Source organism: Hemiscyllium ocellatum, chromosome 10 (genome assembly GCF_020745735.1).
Source record: "Hemiscyllium ocellatum isolate sHemOce1 chromosome 10, sHemOce1.pat.X.cur, whole genome shotgun sequence".
Taxonomy (NCBI): Eukaryota; Metazoa; Chordata; class Chondrichthyes; order Orectolobiformes; family Hemiscylliidae; genus Hemiscyllium; species Hemiscyllium ocellatum.
In genome coordinates, this window is record NC_083410.1 from 87,093,101 (window position 1) to 87,117,544 (window position 24,444).

At 37.6% G+C, this 24,444-nt stretch overlaps 2 protein-coding genes across 5 annotated transcripts in view; one reads left to right on the forward strand and one right to left on the reverse strand.

The window, feature by feature from the left end:
* Positions 1 to 3,229: 3,229 nt before the first annotated feature.
* Positions 3,230 to 12,158, reverse strand: LOC132819840 (ADP-ribosylation factor 6-like). 4 transcript variants are annotated; one of them, XM_060831705.1, is made up of 3 exons: positions 11,994 to 12,158; positions 8,310 to 8,408; positions 3,230 to 5,881 (listed from the first exon to the last, which is right to left on the reverse strand). In XM_060831705.1, the coding sequence occupies exon 3, from the start codon at positions 5,417 to 5,419 to the stop codon at positions 4,889 to 4,891; it is 531 nt and encodes a 176-aa protein (XP_060687688.1). In that variant the 5' UTR covers positions 5,420 to 5,881; positions 8,310 to 8,408; positions 11,994 to 12,158; the 3' UTR covers positions 3,230 to 4,888. The 4 variants fall into 4 exon arrangements, with proteins under 4 accessions (XP_060687688.1, XP_060687687.1, XP_060687689.1 ...); XM_060831704.1 differs by lacking the exon at positions 8,310 to 8,408 and having other exon boundaries at positions 3,230 to 5,878; XM_060831706.1 differs by lacking the exon at positions 8,310 to 8,408.
* Positions 12,159 to 12,296: 138 nt separating this feature from the next.
* The window catches only part of LOC132819839 (serine/arginine-rich splicing factor 7-like), a 28,422-nt gene continuing 16,274 nt past the window's right edge, over positions 12,297 to 24,444 (forward strand). The window contains exon 1 of the mRNA XM_060831703.1: positions 12,297 to 12,390. Within this exon, the coding sequence (XP_060687686.1) occupies positions 12,363 to 12,390 (28 nt within the window). The 5' untranslated portion in view covers positions 12,297 to 12,362. The remainder of the gene's footprint in view (positions 12,391 to 24,444) is intronic.

A 24,444-nucleotide genomic window follows, 5' to 3' on the forward strand; every position in this document is an offset into this window, starting at 1 on the left:
GTCCTGCTAATTATTTCACAAAACTTTTAACAAATATGAAGACAAAAATGTTAAAATCACATTGTAAAAACTGACACTGAAACAGATGTGAAGTCTGAACTTAAAGCACTTTTCATGCTGGCAAAAATGGTGACTAGTATTTGTTATTGATCTACCTAAAAATCTCTTAGAAGTGATAATGACCTTTTTAATCTTTTCAGTACTCACTGTTTTTGGCTTTTCAAATAATCTTACTATTTAGAAATTTAGCTGCTCTGCAAATTGAAAACAACTGGAGCCACATTATTTTGAATACTTTAATGAAAAGGATTAATTTTATTTGCATTTTGTAGTCATCACAGTGAAGGATAGTGCTGGAAAATGCAGCATTTTGCATTTCAAACTCCAGTGTTAGCAAAAAATCCAGATATAACATGGTAACATGGTCAAGTTATCTTTTGCTGACCTCAGTAAAACATACTTCTTGTATCAGTGTGATCTTTAAACAGCTTCTATCTCTAAAGTAGGAGTTGGACTGAGATTCAAAATTCATTTCATAGAATTCAGTCTACAGCTAGTTGTCATGGGAGATATTTGCACATAGTCTGGGCTGGAATTGATTTCAGGTCCCAGAATGAAAGGCCAAATCCTAACCTTCATTACGACAAACGCCCAGAATGAATCATAGTCTTATTATATATTTTGGTGCAAAAATGCTAGTAAATCTTGTGGCTAAGTTAACATTAGGAGACCTCTTCTAAATTCTGCTTTGAAAATTCTCAACATTAGATACACATATAATGAGCAGTTATCAAAGGGGGAAATATGTTAAATGTTAATATGTCAAATAAATGAAATAACTTCTTATGAATCTATAATCTGTATGTTTAGTATCTGGTTCCTTCCAGAGATGTTGAAACTTTCCTATCTGCAGCAAATTTCGACTTTGTTCAAGAAGATAGAGGCTCAATCTGTTTCTGGACTACATTAATTTGAATTAAAATTGTTCCAATAGGAATTCTCATCAGGTAAGCAACTTCTGTTTAGTGCCTATCTAAATGCTATAACAAAAATTATCTTGAGGAAACTCATTTATTGTTGTTTAACACCAAACAGTCATCAATCCAAAATGTCATACCACCACCCTTGCCCAAAAGTAAATATTCCAAATGTATCATGATTTTTCAACTGAAGTTAAGTATTTAAAATAATTCTAAATTTTTAGATTAGATTAGATTACTTAGTGTGGAAACAGGCCTTTCGGCCCAACAAGTCCACATCGATCTGCCAAAGCGCAACCCACTCATACCCCTACATTTACCCCTTACCTAACACTACGGGCAATTTAGCATGGCCAATTCACCTGACCCGCACATCTTTGGACTGTGGGAGGAAACCGGAGCACTCGGAGGAAACCCACGCAGACACGGGGAGAACGTGCAAACTCCACACAGTCAGTCGCCTGAGGCGGGAATTGAACCCGGGTCTCTGGTGCTGTGAGGCAGCAGTGCTAACCACTCTGCCACCGTGCCATCCCAACCTTCCTGCTAATAACTTATTCTTAATTTGTTTTAAACAAGCATCTTATTGACAAGTCCACTCCCTCTCTGCCCTTTCTGTCCTTGGTCCTTATGCTGTTATAACTAGAATAGAATCCTAGAAATTCCAATGACTGAGCAGTTTACAACCCTCTAGATTCAACACTGATCTCAATAACTTTAAATCATGGCCTCTGCCATTTTTTTTTTCAGACTGCAGATGCTGATAATGTTTCTGCTGTTTACAACTCTTCTAGATCAATATTTTGATTGCTTACTTTGACCCTTTGAGGGGAGATATTAGGAAACTGTAAAGCAGAGCAAGCTCAAAGGGCCAAACAGTCCACCCCATTCCTATTTCTATGATCTTATTTAATTAATCCTACCCCACCATCCCATCAGAGACCTTCTTTATCTTTGTACACATACCCCACCACACAAGAGAGTGCTCATCCTTCTCCCTTTTGTCGTTTTAGTCCTTTGATCGAATTTTCTTGGATACTGTTAAAACTGTGCCTTCTTCTGCTTTTGAGGAATGGTGATCAACCTGAAATGGTAACTCTGTTTCTCTGTCATCCAATGCTACCTGACTGACTAGAGTCTTTCCAACATTTTCTGTTTTTAGTTCAGTGGATTTATGATCCATGTTATTGGGTAGCATTGTCAGAAGATTCAGAATCTTTAACAATAGATTTAAAAGGATCAATAACTAGTAATTAAGATTTCAAGACAGAATTAGAACAAAGAAATTCCAGATTTGATTTGATTTCTCAAAATCTACTTGCAAATGGAAACAATTGTACTTTGAGAGCTAACCAACAAGAATATATTAAAACTTTATTTTTCAAAACATATTCATTTCTTTCCCTTCCTGCTCTCCAACCAGCAGAGTTTGACACTGTAATGGCAGGTGGGAGATTTGCTTCCAGTTTTTTGTAGAAGCTCATTTATCTCTGAGTCAACTGCCAAGAAGCTAGCACGAGCTATCAAAACACAATGCTTCTTTTCATTTCCAACATTTTTTGCCTTCTTTGTGGTGCTTTCCTACAGTGACAAAGCTGAATTTAGGGACTTAGTAGAGTTGGATACTGATCCTGCATATTGTTACTGTGTGTCACTTTGTGTTAATGTTTAGATTAGATTAGATTACTTACAGTGTGGAAACAGGCCTTTCGGCCTAACAAGTCCACACCGACCCTCCGAAAAGCAACCCACCCAGACCCATTCCCCTACATCTAACAATATGGGCAATTTAGTATGGCCAATTCACCTAACCTGCAGATCTTTGGATTGTGGGAGGAAACCAGAGCACCCGGAGGAAACCCATGCAGACAGGGGGAGAATGTGCAAACTCCACACAGACAGTTACCTGAGGCGAGAATTGAACCTGGGTCTCTGGCGCTGTGAGGCAGCAGTGCTAACCACTGTGCTACCATGCCACCTCAAATGCAAAAACAAAAAAAATCTTTATGCAAAGTATTATGCATAGAACAAAGTAGTTTGTGAAGCACTACTACTAAAGATCCCCTGTAACCAATTTTTCCTTGTAGCCAATTAATAGAATTAAATAATTTACAATGTAGTCCTTTTAAGATTTGGTCAAACTCATTCAGCTGAATGTGGCAACTGTCCACAATGCAGAAGTCAAATTCACATTTGAAACAAACGAATTTGAGACAATGAAAAATGAGGTTATTATGTCATTACTATTATAGAAAAATGCAGGTCAGCTGAGTTCAAAACATAAAAATTGCATTCATAAACCATGTTCCAGGTAAATTCAAATTCTCAATTTAGTAACAGAATCTGGTTAAATTCCAGTGTTTCTTTTTGTTCTTATAATAACTTACACTCAGGCTCAGTAAGTGCTCCAAGTCCATTCTATATTAATGGCATCAAATGCACTGTTCATACAATCAATTGTGAGACAACTCAGTGATAGAGGAGCATCAGTCATGAGGTACATTAATTTTGTTTTCGATTGTGCAATTTCCCACTTTATTATTGGTAGGATTTCACATTATTTTATGAATCACAGAGAATATTCATGAACAAATTATCAAAATAAATATATCCACTCTAATATTTCTTTGATATTTCACACTTTTAAGTATAGTAAAACAGTAATATTACCACAACATATTGTTTCTGTTTCCATACCAGTGTCAGGAAGTAAACTTCTAATGTTTACTTTATAAGAACTTATACTTCTATCACTCTCAGCAAGCAATGATATTAAATCTGCATTTCAAAACCTGAAGTTTTTTTTGTAATGTAGCTTTAAAGATTTTTACCTATTCAAAAATAAACACGATATTTGTTACTATGGTTAGGCCACTTTTGGAATATTGTGTGCAATTCTGATTTCCCTGCTATAGAAAGGATATTGTGAAACTTGATAAGGTTCAGAAAAGATTTATAAGGATGTTGCCAGGATTGGAGGACTTGAGCTATAGGGAGAGGCTGAATAGGCTGGAACAGTTTTCCCTGGAGTGTTGGAGGTTGAGCGATGACCTATTAGAGGTTTATAAAATCATGAGGGGCATAAATAGAGTAGCCAAGGTCTTTTCCCTGGAGTAGGGGAGTCCAAAACTAGAGGGCATAGGTTTAAGATGAGAAGGGAAAGATTTAAAAGGGACCTAAGGAACAACATTTCCATGCAGAGGGTGTTGCATGCATGGAATGGGCTGCCAGAGGAAGTGGGGGGGGTGGGGGGGGAAGAGGCTGGAGCAATTACAACATTTAAAAGGCATCACGATGGGTATATGAATAGGAAATTTTTAGGAGGAATAAGGGCCAAATGTTGGCAAATAGGACTAGATTGATTTAGGATATCTGGTCAGTATGGATGAGTTGGACTAAAGAGTCTGTCTCCACACTATAGAACTGTATGACTCTAAGTAAACTTTTAACACATACGATGCTTAAATGTTCAACAACATTGGAGAATAAAAACAACTACAGTATATGGTTGCCTTTTTGCAAACTTTTGAAGTTCTTTATAAACACTAACAGTCTAATGTAAATTTAATACTTATTCTTAAAGATTATCCATTAAATGTAGCACACACACTGTAACTGGACTGCCAGGTATCAATACAGATTCTGCCAATAGATCAACAGTGAAAATAAAAATCTGACTTTTAATCAATCTGACATAGTCAAAGCCACATATAATAAAAGCTAACTGGGATAATAATGTTGCTGTAAGCAAATCTTTACCAAGTGCCAAGTTGCTCTTATAATGGTCTAGCCATTCCTCCTACATTGTTAAAAGCATCTTTTCTTTGAAGCAGTTCCACTCTGTTGCAAATTGAAGGCAACGGGTATGAAGTTCATATGCAACATCTCTGTAAGTTTTAACTTTGTTCTCAAGATGTTTTGTAATTAGAAGTTAGCCAGGTTAGCCCTTCATACAGTCCATCTCCAGTGGTTGCTGAGGAAGGCTGAACATACCAGTTACGATCTTGAATCCTATTCAGGCCCAGTTTCTCCTGGAGCTCAATGGGTTTCATGGCATTAGGCAGGTCTTGCTTGTTTGCAAAGATTAGAATAATAGCATTGCGCATTTCTCTGTCATTTATGATGCGATATAGCTCTTGTCTGGCTTCGTTAATGCGGTCTCTGTCAGCACAGTCCACCACAAAGATCAACCCCTGGGTCCCTGTATAATAGTGCCTCCAAAGAGGTCTGATCTTATCCTGACCACCTACATCCCAGACATTGAACCGAACATTTTTGTAAGTCACTGTCTCCACATTAAAGCCTACGGTTGGAGTTGTACTGACAGGCTGTCCCAGTTTGAGTTTGTATAGCACTGTAGTCTTTCCAGCTGCATCCAGGCCCAGCATCAGAATTCGCATTTCTTTGTTTCCAAAAATCTTTGACAGGAATTTCCCCATTATTAAAATAATCAATGCAAAATATGTTCTCACAAACAATACTGGATTAATACTGATATTTTAACGTCAGATTTCTCAAAATATTAACACAGCCTTTGAAGTATTTGAGGAAAAAAAGCACAAAGGAGTGACAACCTGTTGCAGAAAAGGTAACACCAAAGCGAAATCTCTCACTGTTCTCCCAGATTCTTCTTGCTTGTTAAGTCAAAATCAAATATGAATGAAAAAAGTTTTCCTCCTGCTCTAGTTGTAGCAGTAAATATCGGCTCGAGAAAGTAAGATGATTAGCTTCTGAAATTCATCAGCTTCACAATAACAGAGCAATTCTCAGTTTGTAAAGACCCCAATTAACCAAACAGATTAGCAGAAAAGTGCAGATCGAGTGAAACTGTTTTGACTCCTTCGTTCTCTTCTATTTAGTAGGTTTAAGGCCTTATTACTCAGGCCTCTAAACGCCACCTGCTGGAGGAGATGTAGAATTATTTCATTGGTCCATTTTTGCATCCATGTAACTATGGCAATACAAATTCAATAAACTGACACTGAAACACTGCATAAGGACTCTTGTAAATTCTGAGTTTAAGTAATTCCAACAGAGATTTTTGAAGATCATTTGCAGAGATTTATAAAATCATGAGGGGCATGGTTAGGATAAACAGACAAGGTCTTTTCCCTGGAGTGGGGAGTCCACAACTAGAGGGTATTGGTTGAGGGTGAGAAGGGAAAGATTTAAAAGGGATAACTTTTTCATGCACAGGGTGGTGCTGTATGGAATGAGCTGCCAGAGGAAGTGGTGGAGGCTGGTACAATTACAGCATTTAGCATCTGGATGAGTATATGAATAGGAAGAGTTTAGAATGATATGGCTCATGTGCTGGCAAATGGGACTCGGTTAGTTTAGGATATCCAGTCGGCATGGATGAGTTGGACTGAGGAGGTTTCTGTGCTATACTCAAAGGTGCATTATATAACAGTTCAAGCACTGCCAATCATAAGATCACAATGTACTTATAGGTGAGAAATGCCATTCAATCAAAATTCATTCATCCAAAATGATCATATGCTCCTCCATTTGCTGTATTTAACTATAACTTAAATTGAAGGTTTTGATCTGCACCATTCTGTGGCGATCAATTCCAAGTATTGATCAACCTTTAATTTCACAGTGCAGAACGATTTGAGTGTTCTTGAGAACAAAAAGCACAAAAGTTAGTTTGCAGGTACAGCATGAAATTAGAAAGGCAAATGACTTGTTGGACATTTTTGCAAAAGGATGCAGTATAAACGTAAGTTTTGGTACAACTGACAGGGAATTGTTAGAATGTACTTAGAATACTGTCTACAGTTTTGACTTCTTTACGTAAGGAAGAATATACTTGTCTTTGAAGCAGTTCAATATAGATTTACTAGGCAGATTCCTGGGTTGAATCAGTCTTGTTTACAATGTAAGGATATGATGGGCCCTTCTATGCTGTAAACGTCTATGAGCCTATACTCACTTACAAGAATGAGAGATGATCCTATAGAAACAAACAAGGTAGATCTCCAATGGGGGGGAACCTATAACTAGGAAGCACTGTTTAAAAATAGGTGGTCTCTCATTTAAGACTGAAATCAGGACAAATTTCTTCTCTGAGAGGGTTGTTGTCCTTTGGAATTTGCTTCCATAAACAGCATTTGAGTCTGGATTAATGAATGTATTCAAAGCGGTGAGATTTTTTTTATCTGCAAGAAAGTTGAAGGTTATTGGGAGCAAGGAGAAAAGTGATTTAAGGGCACAATCAGATCAGATATGATCCTCTTGAATAGTGGGACAGGTTGACGAATTACCTATTCCTGTTCCTTATGCTCTTGTTTTCAAGAAACCATTAATTTTCTGGGTCTCTCCATTTTGTGGCAACAATTTAACTTATATTTTGATTGGTGGGTCATTTTCAAATTATTATTATAATGGGGTAATTCCATATTAATTTCCACATTTGGCATTCGGATAGACAAATGCTGGCTTTGTACTTCTTTACTCATCTAGAAAAAAGACACAAAATATATAAATCATCCTAAACTCTAAACTGTCATCTTAACTAAAAAGAAGTAAAAGGTAGGCTTGTACTTATACAGCACCTTTCATGATCACAGGATGTCAGAAATAGTTTTACAGTCAATTAAATATTTTTGAAGTTTTTCATAATTGTAATGTAAGAAAAACAGCAACCAATTTGTGCACAGCATGGTCCCACAAACTGAAATGTAAAAATTATAAGAAAACCTTATTGCAACAAAACTTTGCAAAATATAGTAAAACAAGATTCCATAGTACTGAAGCAACATTCAACCCCAATACACGAGTTATTAATTTCTCTCCTTTTTCTCTTCATCGCATAATCCGACTTATGCAATTCAGAACTAATGCAAACCTGTGTTCCAAGCACATTGGGGGTGAAATTGGAATGAGGCTGCAGCATAAAATGGGCAACAATAACTAGCAATCATTTAAGTTCTCTTCCAGTAATATCAAACCAGAAGGAATAGGATAATTGTCAAATCTACACATTCAGAACGGAAGCAAGAGATGGAAAATCATGTAATATTTAAACAATATTGGCAAGCATTTTATGGTGACAATTATAAGGTATCATGACAATTATCATAATGAAGAACTACCACTTTTTTTTAACAATGACACATTTTGAGATGAAAATCTTGAAATTAAGATCAACATTGGCGGTGAACACTTGATATGTTCATTTAATGTGGCTTTATTTGCTAACCATGTAGATAAGGCCGTAATTTAAAAAGGAGTTAGGAATATTATACTAACATTGGCCACACTATATTTCGTCCAAACATATTTATGATGCCAGAAAGAAAATGGAAGTAATGTGTTACTTACTTTATCACAATGTAGGAAGGAACTAATATTTCACGTTCATGCTGTCCTGATGCAATTCACAACCAATCAATTACTTCTGAAGTGTGTCTACTGTCATAACTTTAGAAAATGTAAACGATTCACCATTACTGTTTTTGGCAAAGCTCAGAAATGTAGATTCTCTCACATGAAGCAACAAACAAATCAGAAACTACTGAGGTTAAGGTTTTGCCTTGGGCACAGTCTGCAATCTGGGCATTTAAACCATGCTAGTTTCCTGAAGTGAAGTTATAGTTCTCGTTTCGGTTCAAAATTATTAGTATGTTTCAAATAAAAAAAATCTATGAGCCAGTGCAATTAGGCAGTGTCACATTGGATGGAATTTTTGTGCTTCTCTTGCATTAAAAATATCCTTCATGTACTGTATTTTCATGGATCTGCTGCAGTTTTATAACGTAATACTGCAAAAATGAATTTATCACAAAAGGTTAACAACTTCTAGTCCCTTACCTACAAGTAACATGATATTGAATTATCAAAAATGTCTTTAGGCATCTATACAAAACTATTTGCTTCTTTCATTCGTCTGTTTCATAGTTAAGCCAACATAAAACACATATGAGCTGTAAATCGGGAAAGCTCAGTGGGTCTGGCAACATCTGTGAAGAGAAATCAGAGATAACGTTTCTGGTCCGGTGAGGAAGGTACACTGATTTCACTTCCTCTGCCCTAGAGGAAGTGTATAATCCTGGGACCACCCTCCTACAAAAATATCCTGTTTTATGATTTGTAGTACACTCACTTCTAAACACTACCAATATTATATGAAGTCCAAGCCTATGCCTGAGTTTTCCACAATCCCACTCCCATTATGTGAGTTTGACTCAGCAGTAGCACTCAATTACAACTGAATCATACAGTGAGTTTAAGCTACTTTTAGGATTTAATCACATAATCTTGGCTGACGTTTGAGTGTATAGACAGAATGCTTTATCAGTGGTATCATCTTGCCATTTGTTCATAAAACTGAGATCCCACAACACTGATAGTTATTATATTGGGCCAAACCTAGTTGTGAAATAGTGTAAATAAATCTGTAATTTTTTTTTGCTGGTGTCAGATATATTGAGCAGTGGCACTCTAAATTGTTACAGAAATCTTATAAGTCTATGGGAAATAAGAACACGAGTAGGCCATTCAGCCTCTCAAGCCTGCCTACTGTCAGAATCATAGCTGATCCGACATTTCTGAAGTCCACTTTTCAGTGTTTTCTCCATAATTGTTTATTTCCCCCTAATAATCAAGAACCTATCTCAGCTCAAATATGCACTCACAACTCTCTCTGGCAAGGAGTTCCAAAGACTCACAACCCTCTGAGAGAAGGAATTCCCTCCCATATCAGTCTTAAATTGACACTGCTTTATTCTGAGACTATGCCCTCTAGTTCTTGACGCTCCCATGGCAGGAAACATCCTCTCAACAATTACCAAGTATACCCCTTAAGAATCCTATATGTGTCAATGCGATCACCTGTTGTTCTTCTTAACTCCAATGAGTCCCAATCTGTTCCGCCTTTAATCATAAGACAATCTCTCTATACCCAGGATTATCTTAATGAACCTTCTATGAGCTGCCTCCAACAAAATTATATCTTTCCATAAATAAAGAGATCAAAACTGTGCACAGTACTCCAGATGAGATCTCACCAGCACCGTGTACAGTTGTAGTAAGACTTTCCTACTCTTATATTCCAACCTTCTTGAAATAAGGGCCAACATTCCATTAGCTTTCCTGATTATTACTGTACCTGTGTGCTAGCTTTCTGTGATTTGTACACAGATACCCCCAAGTCCCTTTGTGTTGCAGCTTTCTGCAGTTTCTTTCCATTTAAATAATACTGTTCTTTTATTCTCCCTATCAAAATGAACAATTTAATGATTCATTAATTGCCTTTAGGGAAGGGAGTGTACCATGACTAGCCCACATGTTATTCTGGTCCCATACTATTTCATTATTTTTGCCTTTTGAGGTAAGCTTATTGAAAAACAATTGTCTTTCAAGGACAACTATGTATGAGCAAATGCTGTCTTGCTAGTGCCTTATTTATGAACAAGAAGTACAGAAAGTTGACATCTCTGAGAAGATGTCAATTTCTTGTCACTTACATCTTAAATATATTAAAAGATGTTTGCTTGACGGTAAATAACTTGAGAAATGCTATTGAAGCTTTTGATCTGGCACTCAACGGGCAAATGTAACTTTCTCAAGGGAATCTACAGGGAAACTAACAGCCCAAAACTAATTTTATAAAAATAAATCGCAAACTTAAATTGAAATTGCCTAATGAAATTGCCAACTGAAACAGCACACCTAATGGATGAGTTCAGAATTACTGACAGCAACCTTCAAATTATTGTGTGCAGGGATTTGAAATTACTGTCAGTTTCCTTATAATGATGAATTATCCGCTGTGCTGTCATTTCTGCAACAAACTATATTGGAAGTGACTTCCTCAAATGAGGGGACACTTGTAGAGCAATTTTCTAATTAATAATACCAAAGCAGTCTAATATCGCCTATACTTGTTCAGTCAAAAATAGCTACAGCCTAGACTGAAACGCCAGTTACTGAAGGGGTCACGCATTGCATGAGATGCTCTTCTTTGGAAAAAATGTTAAAATTGTGTTCTTCAAGCATTCCTAGAGCTTAGTCCCATTCATTCTATGCCCAGTCACTACTGCCAGAAAGTAGATTAACTGACCATTCACCTATCTCATTGTCACTTGTGGGATCTTGCCCTGTCTAAAATAGCTTACAATAATTGAGTGAAATGGTTTGAGGACTTTCCAACAAGCACCAAGACATCATTTGGCTGGTGGTGAGAAGGGGCAATACTGTGAAATTCTTCATGTATGCCAAGACTCTCTGCACCACCACAGGCTGCCCTCAAAGTAGCTGCAGAGTAGAGACTGTCACACATCTCCTTCTGGAATGTGCCTTTGCAAGGAAAGTCTAGAGACAGATGTAGTGGATTTTGTCAAGGTTTATCCTGAGCAGCTCTGTGACGCAGGACGCTGTGCTCAATGGTCTGTTCCCTGGGACACTCAGACACAAACATTGACCACATCTGAAGGACCAGCAAATTAGCGAAAGACGACTGCCTGAAATTTATTGGATCTCCTACAGCAAAGAGTTGACTCTGACTGAGTGTTGCAGACTTGCACATTCCAAGGTCCAGGACTACATGCTGAGGGATGCACTAGAGCTTGGAGGAGCTGCCGCGAAGGTGCAGTGGGGGAAAAGGCACCATTCAAGATCCTCTGCCAAAGTTAAATGGGGGTCTATTCAGTTATCGGACTCCCCCATTTCCTCAAATGTATGTAAACTTAGTCTTGTAAAAATAAGAAATGCCTTGGGGTTGTTTGTCTTAAGAGTACTATAGCGACTATGTTTATCTCTAAAGGTTTTATATGAATAAAGTATATTTTTGAAATAAAAGTTTGGGGTATTTCAGAGATGCAACATCGCTCTATATGAATGGAAGTTTCTGTTTCGTTTCTAATACCTAAAGGAAGCAGTTGATTTTGTTTTACTTTCTGGTGTTTACAAGAGATCATTCTGGACTGCAAAATAATGTGCACGGTAGGAATAAAAGTTTCAAGTTTGAACAAGGACACAAAATCATTACAACTGCAGTGTGCTCACAATGAAGCTTCGTCGATGTTCGGTATCAACTCCGCCTACTTCCTCCGTCCGATCTAAATAACGAATTGTGGTGTGTACATTGCAGTTTCTGTTGCGTATTGGAAGCCATTTTGGAGCTGTTATTATTCAACGGAAAACAGTGATCAATATGGATCCCACAGAATACGACAAAGGTTCGGCGCGTACTGCGCACGTGATCTCAATTCCAAACTGCCATCCGTTCCAATCCTTTCAACCCGCTCGCGCCGCACTTTATCGAGTGCCCGTATGTGACTATGTCCTAAGCGCACATGCGCAAGTGACAGAGGCGGGGCGGGTTTCGCTCTCAGTTAATGGAGAACGGGCGAAGGGAAGAGTGAGTGTGTTATTATGTCCCGATACAACCGGTGCGGTGGAGGTGAGGATCCCCCCCTTTAGCACTGAAGGAAAATCCAAACGGAAAATAAACCCATCAAAACAGGCAAGCGTCTGATCCCCAGGCACCCCCTTCAAATCGGATGCTGCTTGTACAATCCCGAAAGGTGCGGAAGCTGCCATCCGCGCGATGGTGGCACGCCAGCCTCTTCAGCATGGAGGGGGTCGGAGCTGCGAAATGGCGGCCTCTTGTTCTCTTTCCTCTCATTACTTTCATTTTGGCGATGCCTTTTGCGATTTTGATTTTTGTTTTAAACACCGCTGTACCTTGACGGTTAAATGTAAATACTGTGAGGAATATACGGGGAGCAGCCACTGAATGACAATAGTGCGCGCTTTGGCGGGCCATGCAGGCGGCAGTGCCTCCATATTGTTTAAGGGTACACAACACATCTCCGGTTTATGCTTAAAGGGTTTGGGAGAAGTGATCACCGAATTGTGAGCCCGACATGTCGGTGATTCTTGACTCGGTCTGGGGACCGAGTAGCAAAGGAAGCACGGCAATGTATCAAGCGATTGGATCTAATACATCATTTTGACTTCCACCCCCAACACGGTTAACCGTGTTCTCGTCCAGTAAAATACGATTTAACATTGCTCATTGTGGGAATTTAACGATGCATTATTATTTAAGATCATAGCATACACCATTGAAGCTGTGACCCAGGTTTAGAATATCAATTTATATAATACGTTCGGTTTTCAAAATCAGTTTATTGAGAAATTGTTTATTAAAATTATAAAATTTGGAGTTGTGCCTTCTAGGTTTTTCCCTGTGCCTATAGTAACAGTTGAATTTTACTTTGATTTTTATGGTGAGCAATAAATTCACGAGAAATTGGTTGCCTTGAGAGATTAGGTTATTTTATACAATAGAAGTAAGCTTGATTATAATATAAAGTGACAAGCACAGACTTTTAAGAAACTGAATTACTTTCATAAGCAGCAAATAAAAAAAAGGCTAGTATATGGAATCACTTGATCCACACTACCTGTTCTGGTTCTAGTTCCACATTCTAATGTAACCTAAACTATTTTTGCTTACACTTTACGTCATCTCCCATATTTTTATTCAGTGTTTATATAACCCTTCCTGGGTACAGGTTTGTTTCCTTCATTGGCACTTGCTAGTGAGAAATTCCATTTCCTATTGATCTGAGCAATCCAACCATCTTTGCTTCAAGTGTCAGCCTTGACTATGGCAACACTCTTACAGCTGAGTGAAAGTAGGGATTTTCTAACTGCTATCTGTGGGACCCTGCTGTGCACAAATTAACTACCATGTTTCCTAATCTTATAACAGTGGCTGCACATGAGATCATGGAGCAGGAGAAAACCATTCAACCTCTCAACCCTGCTCCACCATTCTAGATTATAGCTGATCATCTACCTCACTGCCATATTTCTGCACTATCCCATGTCCTTTGTTGGAACCTGTTGGACTATAACCTGGTGTTGTGTGCTTTTTAACTATGCCCTTTGATGGTATTGAATGACTTCATTAGATGTAAAGTGCTTTAGACATTGTTAGGAATGGCACTGTAGAAATGCTTAATGTGTTATTAGTTCTGAGCTGGGTGCCCGTCATTTCCGATTCAACAGAAATAGATTTGTATTAATACATGAAAATATTTTCATTTTTACTGCAGATATTAGATTTCTTTTTATCTCAGCTGCAAACCTATTTATACTTTACAATATCCTAATTCTTAAGTCAATTGATATCACAATCTGCTTTTAAAATCTTAATTCTGTAATTTTTGTGATCTTCTGAGGTACTGTATCACTCTTCATTTAACTTCTGACCATTTTATGTTTCCTCTCTTTTTACAATTGTGCTGCGTATACCTCTGTATTTTACTGTTGCTGTCAGATCAACCAATTATAATACTACTTGTCTTGTACTGTTTGGTTCTCTTTTCTACAGTTTGCAAGGTCATTTTTATTTTCCCTGAGTATATGTCATCGTTTTTACAGCATAGAAAGAGGTATTTCGGTCAGTCATCAAACATCCATCTATTCTGATCATACGTTCTAGCATTTGGCCCATAGCCATGTATGCTTTGGTGTTTCAAGTGCTTACCTAAATAGTGCTTAAATCTCTTGAATGCCTTATGGGCAGAGTTCCAGATAACCACAACCCTTTGGGTGAAAAATATTTTCCTCAAATTCCCTTTAAACATCCTGCTCCTTGTCTTAAAACTATGCCCTTTTGTTATTGATCTCTGTACTAAAGTGTGTGTGTGGGGTGGGTCTATTTACCTTGTCTATGCCTCTCAGGGCTATGTACACCTCATTTGGATTCCTCCCACCTCAGCTGCCTTTGCTCTGAGGAAAGTAATCCCAATATCCGTAGTCTCTCTTTCATTAATTGAATTGCTGTAGCCCAGGCAACACCCTGCTGCATATCTCTTGCACTCTTTTTAGTCCAGTTTCATCCTCCTTATGCTGTGGTGACCAGGCCCCACAGTACTTCTCCTGTGGTGTAATTAACGCAGAATGCAGCTCCATCATAAATTCCTTGATCTTGTACTCAATGCCTTGTCTAATAAAGGCAAGTATCCCATATTCTTTCTTATTCATCTATCCTGCCTTTAAAGATCTATGGATATGTAAGCTGACGTACCTCTGATCCTCTGCACTACTTTGGTACTCCTTTGCTTTGTTAGTCCTCCCGAAACCCCTCCCCTTTCAGGATTAAATTCCATTTGCCATTATTCAATCCATCTGACCAGCCCATCTATATTGTCCCATAGTTTGTCTTTTCTCCTTGCTATCTACCAACCATTAATTTTCATGTCCTCTGTGAACTTAATGATCATACCTTCTACATTCATGTCTAGATCATTAATGTACTCAAAAAGCAAAGGACCTAGCCACTAGGTGCAAGCTTCCTGTCATAAAATACCATTCAGCCATTGCTGTCCACATGCTGCCATTATGCTAGTTTTGAATCCAAGTTGACCAGTTGCCCTGGTCCCCAGAATCCCTTAGCTTCTTACCAGCCCACCATGCAAAACGTAATCTAAAACCTTATTGAAGTCCACACAGACTACACCAACTGCACTACCCTCATCTGCACACCTAGTAACCTTGTAAAATTCAATTAAGTTGTTAGGTATGATCTCCTTATAAAATCATGCTGACTTCCTTGATTAATTTTGTCCCTTGGAACTTTTCCAGTAGTTTTCTTACCACCGATTCATTTATATAGAAATAAAATATCTTGGTATGTTCCTGGGATAAATGTTCAGTTACTGTGGCTGTCCTGCAATCCTGCAGTTAATTTTTTTTAATACCTAGTTTTAGTTTAAGAAATTCAGTGTCGCAGTTTCTCATACTTGGTTGTAGTCAAACTATAACATGACTTACGTATTTATTATCTTGCTTATGTAGGTTACTATTTTTATACATTGAGTATCATTGTCTCCCGATAAGTGACTGCATATTAAGTTCTAACTGAATAAATGTTTAAGTACTCCTATTAAACAAGAATAAATATATATCCATTCCTTTTATTTAGATAACTAATTGTCACTGTTTTGCAAGATGATAGGGCCATTAAATAAAGCAATTAGCCCAGAGTTGATTAGAGAAATAACACTGCTGATAAACATCAACACCATTGAAAAGTTTTGATAATGTTTTGGTCTGGTTCTAACTATTCATATTTTTTCAATATGTTTACTGATATCAGCTATCCAATAATCATTGCTGACTGCATGTGCTCAATGCTGATTATTTACAAATGTTATTAAGCTGAATTTTTTTTTCCTTTAACCTTTTGTTTAAATATATTTCTGTGATATGCCAGTGTGCATGTTCCTGGGTGTCAGTTAACAACCATTTTTCTTTCTACAAAATGTTGGTGCTCCCAACATTTCTTCACTTGACCAGAATGCGTATTGGCTTTTCATTTGATAAACCAGTGTACGTTCTCAAACTAGAAGAATATCTTAATTCGTTAATTGAATGGACCTTGAAGAGGGGTTTTCATTTTTGTAGCAAAGAGGTGATCAATACTGTTTTGAAAACATGCAAGAAAGTTTTCACAGCTGTAATGCTTCTTGCATATACCACAGAGAATGAATGTGAAAAACCCTCTTTGAAATAATGATATAGCAAAAATGTTTTTGCATAAGTTAACATGCGTGCCCTCTATTCTAAGAACCTGTTTTAATGTCATAGTTTCAACTGCTCCAGTGTATTGGAATCAGCTATTCATGTTTTTTGGCCTCTGTTCCTAGTTCATTTGTATCATGGTATTATTCCAAAAAAAATCAGAAATGCTATTACTCTAATTTTTAAAAAAATTATCATGTTTCTGATGTTGGGTGCGCTGCAATAGAAAAGTGAGCTCTAGTCACATATTCCCATAGTAAGGGGAAGTTGTAAGGAGGCTTGCATTAGAATTGTACAATTTTTAGTAACTAGTTCCCTATGCATAGATGTGATTTCTAGAGCCAGATCATAAAAAATGTGCAATCATGTTAATTGAAAATTTATTGTAGATCATCAAACATTTTGATTACATCTCATGCACAATATACAGTGGTTACCTTTTGTAATTGTGAACAGTCATCCATAACATACTAAACCCATTCAGTAATGCATTTCTAATCTTGTCTCCCTTCCCCATCTCAGTCTAAAACTGAATCCTTTGCTAATTTTGAAATTTTGTTCAGAAACTACATGTTTTGCTGTGCTTGTATGCAATTCATCTTCAATTTGACATATTGTCTAGGAATGAGGTGGTCTTTAGTAATGAACAATAGGACTTAATGTTAATGGGAAAACTTTGTGTTCAGAAAACAGGGTCCCATTCAGCAACGAACATTTTTGACCTGCATTATTTCAGACTGCCAATTTTGTTGCCAATTACACAGGAGGGCATCAAGCTGAAGCTAGTTACAAGGAAATTTATATGGAAATAACTGGAGACCTGTAGTTGACACTTTTGGTTGCTGACTAGAAATTACGAGAATGAGCTTTGACCAGATTCCTACCATTCATCTTTGTGGCTGACGAAAAAATGGTCCAGAGAACATGAGAAAAACTAATCAAGCTTTGAATCGAGATTCTAAGAATTTCCTAATTTGCAAGACCCCCATGTCACTATTGTACTAGTTGATTCTCATTTGTAAGAAATTTCTAAAATTCTGACAGTTTGGTATGCATACCAATATGCAACTCAGTTTTGCTGTTTGTATTAAAACTTTATGCTTTAGTTTGAGTTGTGACTAAGGGACTTTTCTGAGATATTCTTGCTGCCTGTGTGATTAAATGAACGCACCAAAGCACTGATGCAAGATGCCATTTGAGTGAGGGGGTTGTGATGAATGTTACAGTGGTGGTCTTGAGGCAGAGGGGTGTTGAAAAAGAATACAGTACAGTTCGGCCAAAGCTGCAATGAGCTGTTTTAAGCTCGTGTTACCTGACTGCTATCAAGACATCTCTTCGTGATTAGAATAGAACTTTGAAGTTGAACATTGAAGATCCAGTTATGGTCCATGATGGAACCAGTGGTAAAAGTTGAACTGAGAGTGATGTGCTGACAGTGGCTCAAAGTTTGGTGGAAATTAAAATATAACTTTGCAATTAATATATTTTGTTATTTGGGCAAATAAATTCGAGTTTTATAAAAGCACAATGCTAGAAGAACTCAGGTCAGGCAGCATGTGCAGATAGAAACTTAGTAAATGTTTCAGGTCAAGTGACCTTTTGTCATAAGTAAAGAAGGATTGTTTTGGAAGGTTTTTAACCAGTTTTAAAAAGGGATAGGGTAGAAAGAAGAAAAGGCAAAGAAACAATGCTGGAGAAATTCAACAGGTCTGACAGTATCTGTGTAGAGAGAAACTGAGTTAACATTTTGAGTCCACTATGATTTCTTTGAGAACGAAAGGCAAGTTCTTTGATAACAGGGGACCAAGGGAGATTTTAAAAAAAAGATTTCATGATGCAAAAGCTGAAGAGAATGGTGATGGGCAAAGAAAAATAAAGGTTTTGTCCAAATGGTGTAAATGGCTAGGCAAAAACATAATTAAATGCAACATGAGGAATAACGAAACAAAAGGCAAACAGAATGAACATAATTAGAAAGCACAATAAGCCGAAGGCAGAGTTGTGATCTAAAGTTGTTGAACTCTTGGGCCCAGATGACTATAGAGGTTTAAATTGATAATAAGGTGTTCTTGCGTTTGCATTGGAACACACCATGGACAGAAATGTCATTGTGGGAGCAAGGTGAAAAATGAGGATGAGCATCTGGAAGCTTGGGGTCAGTTAAAAGGAGTTTTGTATAAAGTGTTACCCAGTCATGAGTTTGAACCCTCCAAGGTAGAAATGATTGCATCATGAACTGAACGTACAATATGCTAATTGAAAGAGTAGAAGTAAATTGGTTCCATTTGGAAAAAAATATTTAGGGCATTCGATGATGAAAATGGCAAGTGTTGCGTTTCCTGTGCTTGCATGAGAAGCTACTGTAGGGAAGTATGTGGGTTTTAGGAGTGAATGAGAAGTGGACAAGGATGTCAAAAAGGGACTGATCAATTTGGAATTGTAAAAGTGCAGGCAGGGAAAATTAGTTTGGTTTAAGGTTGCCAACTTGTAGATGTATTATGATGTCATGGAATCAATGTCCTGTGGCACAATCCACTGGGCTGAGAGGACAATCAAAAAACCCAGGCACCTGCTGAACTGGGTACAGTCCTTTATAAGCAATTGCTGCTAAATCCTCAGCTCAGACCCCAGTTACTGTACTTTCCCCATACATATGGCTTCCTGAAAAACAATTTCTTAAGCAGGCATTGATGAGCTGCCTTGGGTTTTAGTCTCAAACCAGTGCAGTGCTTCCTCCTGTTTGTTGCATTAGCAGATATGGCATTGTAATGAATGTAAAGCAGCTAGGAGGTTTCCTCTAACAGACAAATTTTTGTAAATAATGCTGTTCTCCACAGCTATATGGGAGTGTTAATATATGATGGCAGGAACGGGTGTGAATGCGTTACATGTACATGACCCATGTCTGGTTCTGATGCATTTAAGTCATCACATTGGCAAAAATACTGTCTGATTGCTATTATACAATGAATAATAAGCTTTTGACTATTGTATATATTAATTTATTTTCTTAAAATATCACAGATTGCTTTCAATTGCCACATGCTGATTCTAGGAGATTCTGGACTATTCCAAGTGATTTGGTCGTATCATACTGGATTTGGTGGAAATGGCAGAGGATGATGCCCTGCTTCCTTTAATGACTGCATTCCATTTTCCCAGTCTTATGGTGGAATCTAATTTGATGGTGCAACCTTCTTTATCAATGCTTCTGACATTTTTTTTCTCAACTAAGGATTCTTGTCCAGCATAGTTGATGGGGGTCTCCAAACGGACTATTCCCTACATGCACCTTTGTGCACTTCTCAGTTATCCTAATACCCATGTCATTCCATGCAGCAAATACTGATGTAGGCGTATTATGTGTCCATTGCGTCAATTTTTTTTAAATTTCAATTTTCATCTGTATTTGGAGTTTATAATGTGTTTTCCTCTTTGAGGAGATGACAGGCTGGGTGACCACTTTGCAGACAATCCATTAAGTCTGCCAGCATGACCCCAGTTTCTAGTTGTTTGTCACTTTGATTCTTGACCTCACTCCCATGACAATCTTTCTGTCCATAGCCTTCTCCAACACTGGCTTAATGATCATCATCTTTCCTTTTGATTTGATCTCTACAGCCTCTGAACTCACCAAGTTATTTTGGATCATAACCTCTCTGTTCTTTTTTTTCTTTCATTTTATTTGTTTCTTTATTCATTTGTATTGCATTCAAATGATTTTTATCGTTCAGTTGGACTTTGTTCCTTTATCGGTCTCCATGCATCAACCTTTTAAGAAGATTTCTCTTAAGCTCTGTTTACAAAAATAAGGTATCGTCTATTTCAAGAAAATCTGTTACACTTCACCCTACCATGGAACTTGTCTTTTGTTCTTCTACCACCTCCCTTCTTTTGCTGTTGTAAAAACTCTTATAGATTTTTTTCTATTCTGGTGAAAGATAACTTACCTTTATGTGCTCTTTCTTTCTCACTCGCGCGCTCTCTTTCTCTCTCTCTCTTTCTCTCTCTCTCTTTCTCTTTCTTTCTCTCTCTAGACACCACCTGGCCCTGCCCAGTTTGCTGAGCTTTTCCAGCAGTTTAGTTTTTATATTAAATTAGGATTTCAGTCGCTTCACTGAGAGAAGCGTGTATGATGTGGGGCACTTGCACCAGTATGGGCAAAATAGGTTGTTTGATTAGAAAATATCTGAAACATGTTTAGAGATGTTATTACAATCCTAGAGAACAGTTGGGATTTGAACTGAGCTGTCCTGGCCCTGGAACACAATCACTGTACAACAGAGCCTTCCAAGAAATTACCCTGGAATATTTTTTAATCAACCTGTTCATGGTTATTATTACACCACCCTAAAAATAGTTGGGTGTTGAGCCTAAACATCTGGCTGAGAGGTTGGAACTGTGCCACAAGAGCCTCCCAAAAATTGTATTATTGAAATGGTCTCCATTTTAATCAACTAAGAGTAGAGGATAGAGAAAATTGATGAAGGAACAGCTGGGAGGATTCAAGTAGAGTACTTGCAAAGCAGTTAGAAGTATAAAGAATGTAGAGAAGCGTAATGATTGAGATTAAAAAATGTAAAGTGTGTCAGGAAGAGATGTCCAAGAGTTTAACAAGTTTCATATCATTCCTGAGATGAGGCCTTCGGCTAGATAGCATTTATTGTCTATTGTTAGTTTTATTTGAGAAGGTGCAGTAGTTGAAGTTGCCATCTTCAACCACTGCAATCTTTGTTGTTAAGATACAGCCACAGTGCTTCTAGGAAAGGAGGTCAAGGATTTTGTTCCAGTGTTAGTGAAGGAACAGTAATATCCCCTCCAAGTCGGAGGCAGTTGGCCTCCCATGCATCAGCTGTCTTGTCCTGCCAAATGGTAGGGGTTATCATTTTGGAAGAAGCCGTGAAAGGAGCCTGGATGAATTGCTATAGTCATTTAGTAAGTGCTAATGCTGCAGGAATAGATATTAAAAGGGGTCAGATGGCTTCCAGTCAAATGGGCTGCTTTGTACTATATTTGAATGTTGGTGCATTTATCGAGGCAAATGGAGAGTATTCCATCACACTCCTTTTTTTTAATTAGGAGAAAGTGAGGATTGCAGATGCTGGAGATCAGAGTCAAGAGTGTGGTGCTGGAAAAGCACAGCAGGTCAGGCAGCATCCGAGGAGCAGGAGAATCAAAGTTTCGGGCATAAGCACTTCATCAGGAATTTCCTGATTAAGGGCTTGTGCCCAAAATGTTGATTCCTGTGTTCCTTAGCTGCTGCCTGGCCTGCTGTGCTTTTCTAGCACCACACTCTTGACTCCTTTTTTTTAATGCCTTATGGATGGTGGTGAGGCATTGGGACTTAACTTGCTACATAATCAGTGAAGAATTACTTGCTGCAGAAGTCCCATTACCTGATTTGCTCTTGTATCAATGGTGTTCGCATAGATGGTCCAGTTCAGTATATCGTTAATGGTAACTCCCACGATGTTGATTGTGGGGATTCATTAGTGGGTGGTCATTCCATTAAACCTCAAGTGGTAATGGTTAGATGGGATTGACAGATGTCTTTAATTATTCTCTTTCCACATTGTGAATTTTGTATTTTTGATTTTAAATGTATAACCTATCTTAAAGAATTAATATGCTTTTAATATCCTATAAATAGTGAGTTGTATGCATGCTGATGTTGGGAAAAGTATTTGTGGCAGGAATTTGTATATCATGAGATGGGTTGTCAGAATGAAGAAAATGCAACCTACTGGTTTAAATCCACTCTACCAAATCATTATCTGTATTACTTTTGAAGTTGCATACTAATGTGGCCTTTAAGACCTTTCCTAATGTGTAGGAGAAAGTGAGGACTGCAGATACTGGAGATCAGAGCTGAAAAATGTGTTGCTGGAAAAGTGCAGCAGGTCAGGCAGCATCCAAGGAGCAGGAGAATTGACGTTTCAGGCATAAGCCCTTCTTCAGGATTCCTGAAGAAGGGCTTTTGCCCGAAACGTCGATTCTCCTGCACCTTGGATGCTGCCTGACCTGCCGCAATTTTCCAGCAACACATTTTTCACCTTTCCTAATGTGTGTCAATTTCAGCTATTTACTTGTTCCAAATTGCTGTTAGCTCTGGTTCTCCCCAGTTTTTGATATCCTCTTTTTTCAATATCTGATTGCTGGCTCAGGGTTACAGTGATGCGTGTCCAGTCTGTTCATCCCCGCACCACTAACAACTACGACAGAAAAATGTGTTTGTGTCCATTCGGGCATGCAAAACACTGTCACACTTGGGATGAGACCTTGTTTGACAACATTATCTTAATAGGTCTATCATCTATTTGAAAAAGTGTTGAGGGTTGTCCCTGGCCTTCTAAATTAGTTAACATAGGTGTGTGTGTGTGTGGATGACAATCTCAGCAGAGAAAAAAATTAGGAAATTACAAAACAAGCAAATAAACTGAGTACAGAAATGGGTCTCAGGTATTGAATTTTGTTCTGGGGTCAACTTTTTAAGAATAGCAGTATATAGACTTATAGCCTATCCACATGGTTGATTTGTTAAAATAACCAATTGTATTAGTTTTGTATTTGCAACAACAAACACATCTTTGAATTTCTCTCAGTTAATCAAAATTCAGATGATACTTTTGAAGCAACTTGTTTAGTGAATGAATGAATGTATTGAGTATTGAATTATCGTTAATTATGTGCAGTCAGTTCATTTAGTACTTGTGATTGAGTTGTATAATAATTTTTGCCATATTTTAGTCAGTCCTTTTGATATATTTTGTTCACACTTGTATATATGTGGATGTATTTCAATGTTTTTCCCCTTACTACAGAAGGTGGTGACCATACAACTTCTTAGTACAATAAATCCCATAATGTAGACATTGTCCACCAGTGTTAGTTACTTAAAAACTTGCAGGTTTAATGCCCAGTGTTCCCTTTGCATTTGCTGAGCAGCCCTTTCTGTATATTTTAATTTTTTTTTGTAATGGTTAAGAGAGGAATGTTTTTAAGTTATCAGAATAGTTCTGCCATGTATCTTTGTACTTAATTGTACGTAGGTTACCCAATTACTGAAATGTGTTTTGGTTACCTAATTGGCATCTCCAATTTTCTTAGGTTCTGTAACAAAATGTCCAAATAACTATGTACTCAAATTCAGAAGTAGAGTTTGAATTCAAAACTTGACTGAGAGGTGAATGCTGACAACTTAGCCACATTGACAGTTTCTGATCAAAGTATGTTAAATTATTAACATGTACAAGTTACAACCCATGGATCATTTCTATTACCAACCACATAGCCGTATTTTTCACTGGCCTGCTGGTGTTGATTATCGACCTACATTATTGCTCAGGTTTTTTAAATTACTTGCCTTCATGTTCATAATTCTTTTACTCTGTGTCTTTGTTTCACTTGTAGTCTCTTGTATTTGGATTATTAGCTCTTCATATGTGCAAGCGAAAGAAATACTTGACTTAACGTCTATGCCCTTTTCTATTTTTATTTTCAACTTTTAATTCTAGCCCTTACTAATCAATCCTCATCAACTCCACTACAGTCTGCAGTCAGTTCGTTATGCAGTATTTTTCTTTTCCATTCCACATTGAGTCAGTGGCATAAAAACAGTATGCTGACAATACAGGAGAGATAAGGCAACATTTGTGGAAAGCGAAATAATTAATGTTTCAGATTAATCATGGGTCTTTAAAAAATTGTTTCGTTGTGCACAGACATAACCATACTTTGGATATTTTCTGCATTTTTCATTTTTATTCAAGATTTCCAGCAATCTTAATATTTTACTCTGTGACTAAAATTCTGGTTCCAAATGAGTCTGCTGCCAAACATTCCCATTGTATCTGCACTTCTCAAGCAGTTTTCCCTGCTGTCATAAATTTGTTGATCTTGAACATAGGTATTTTGC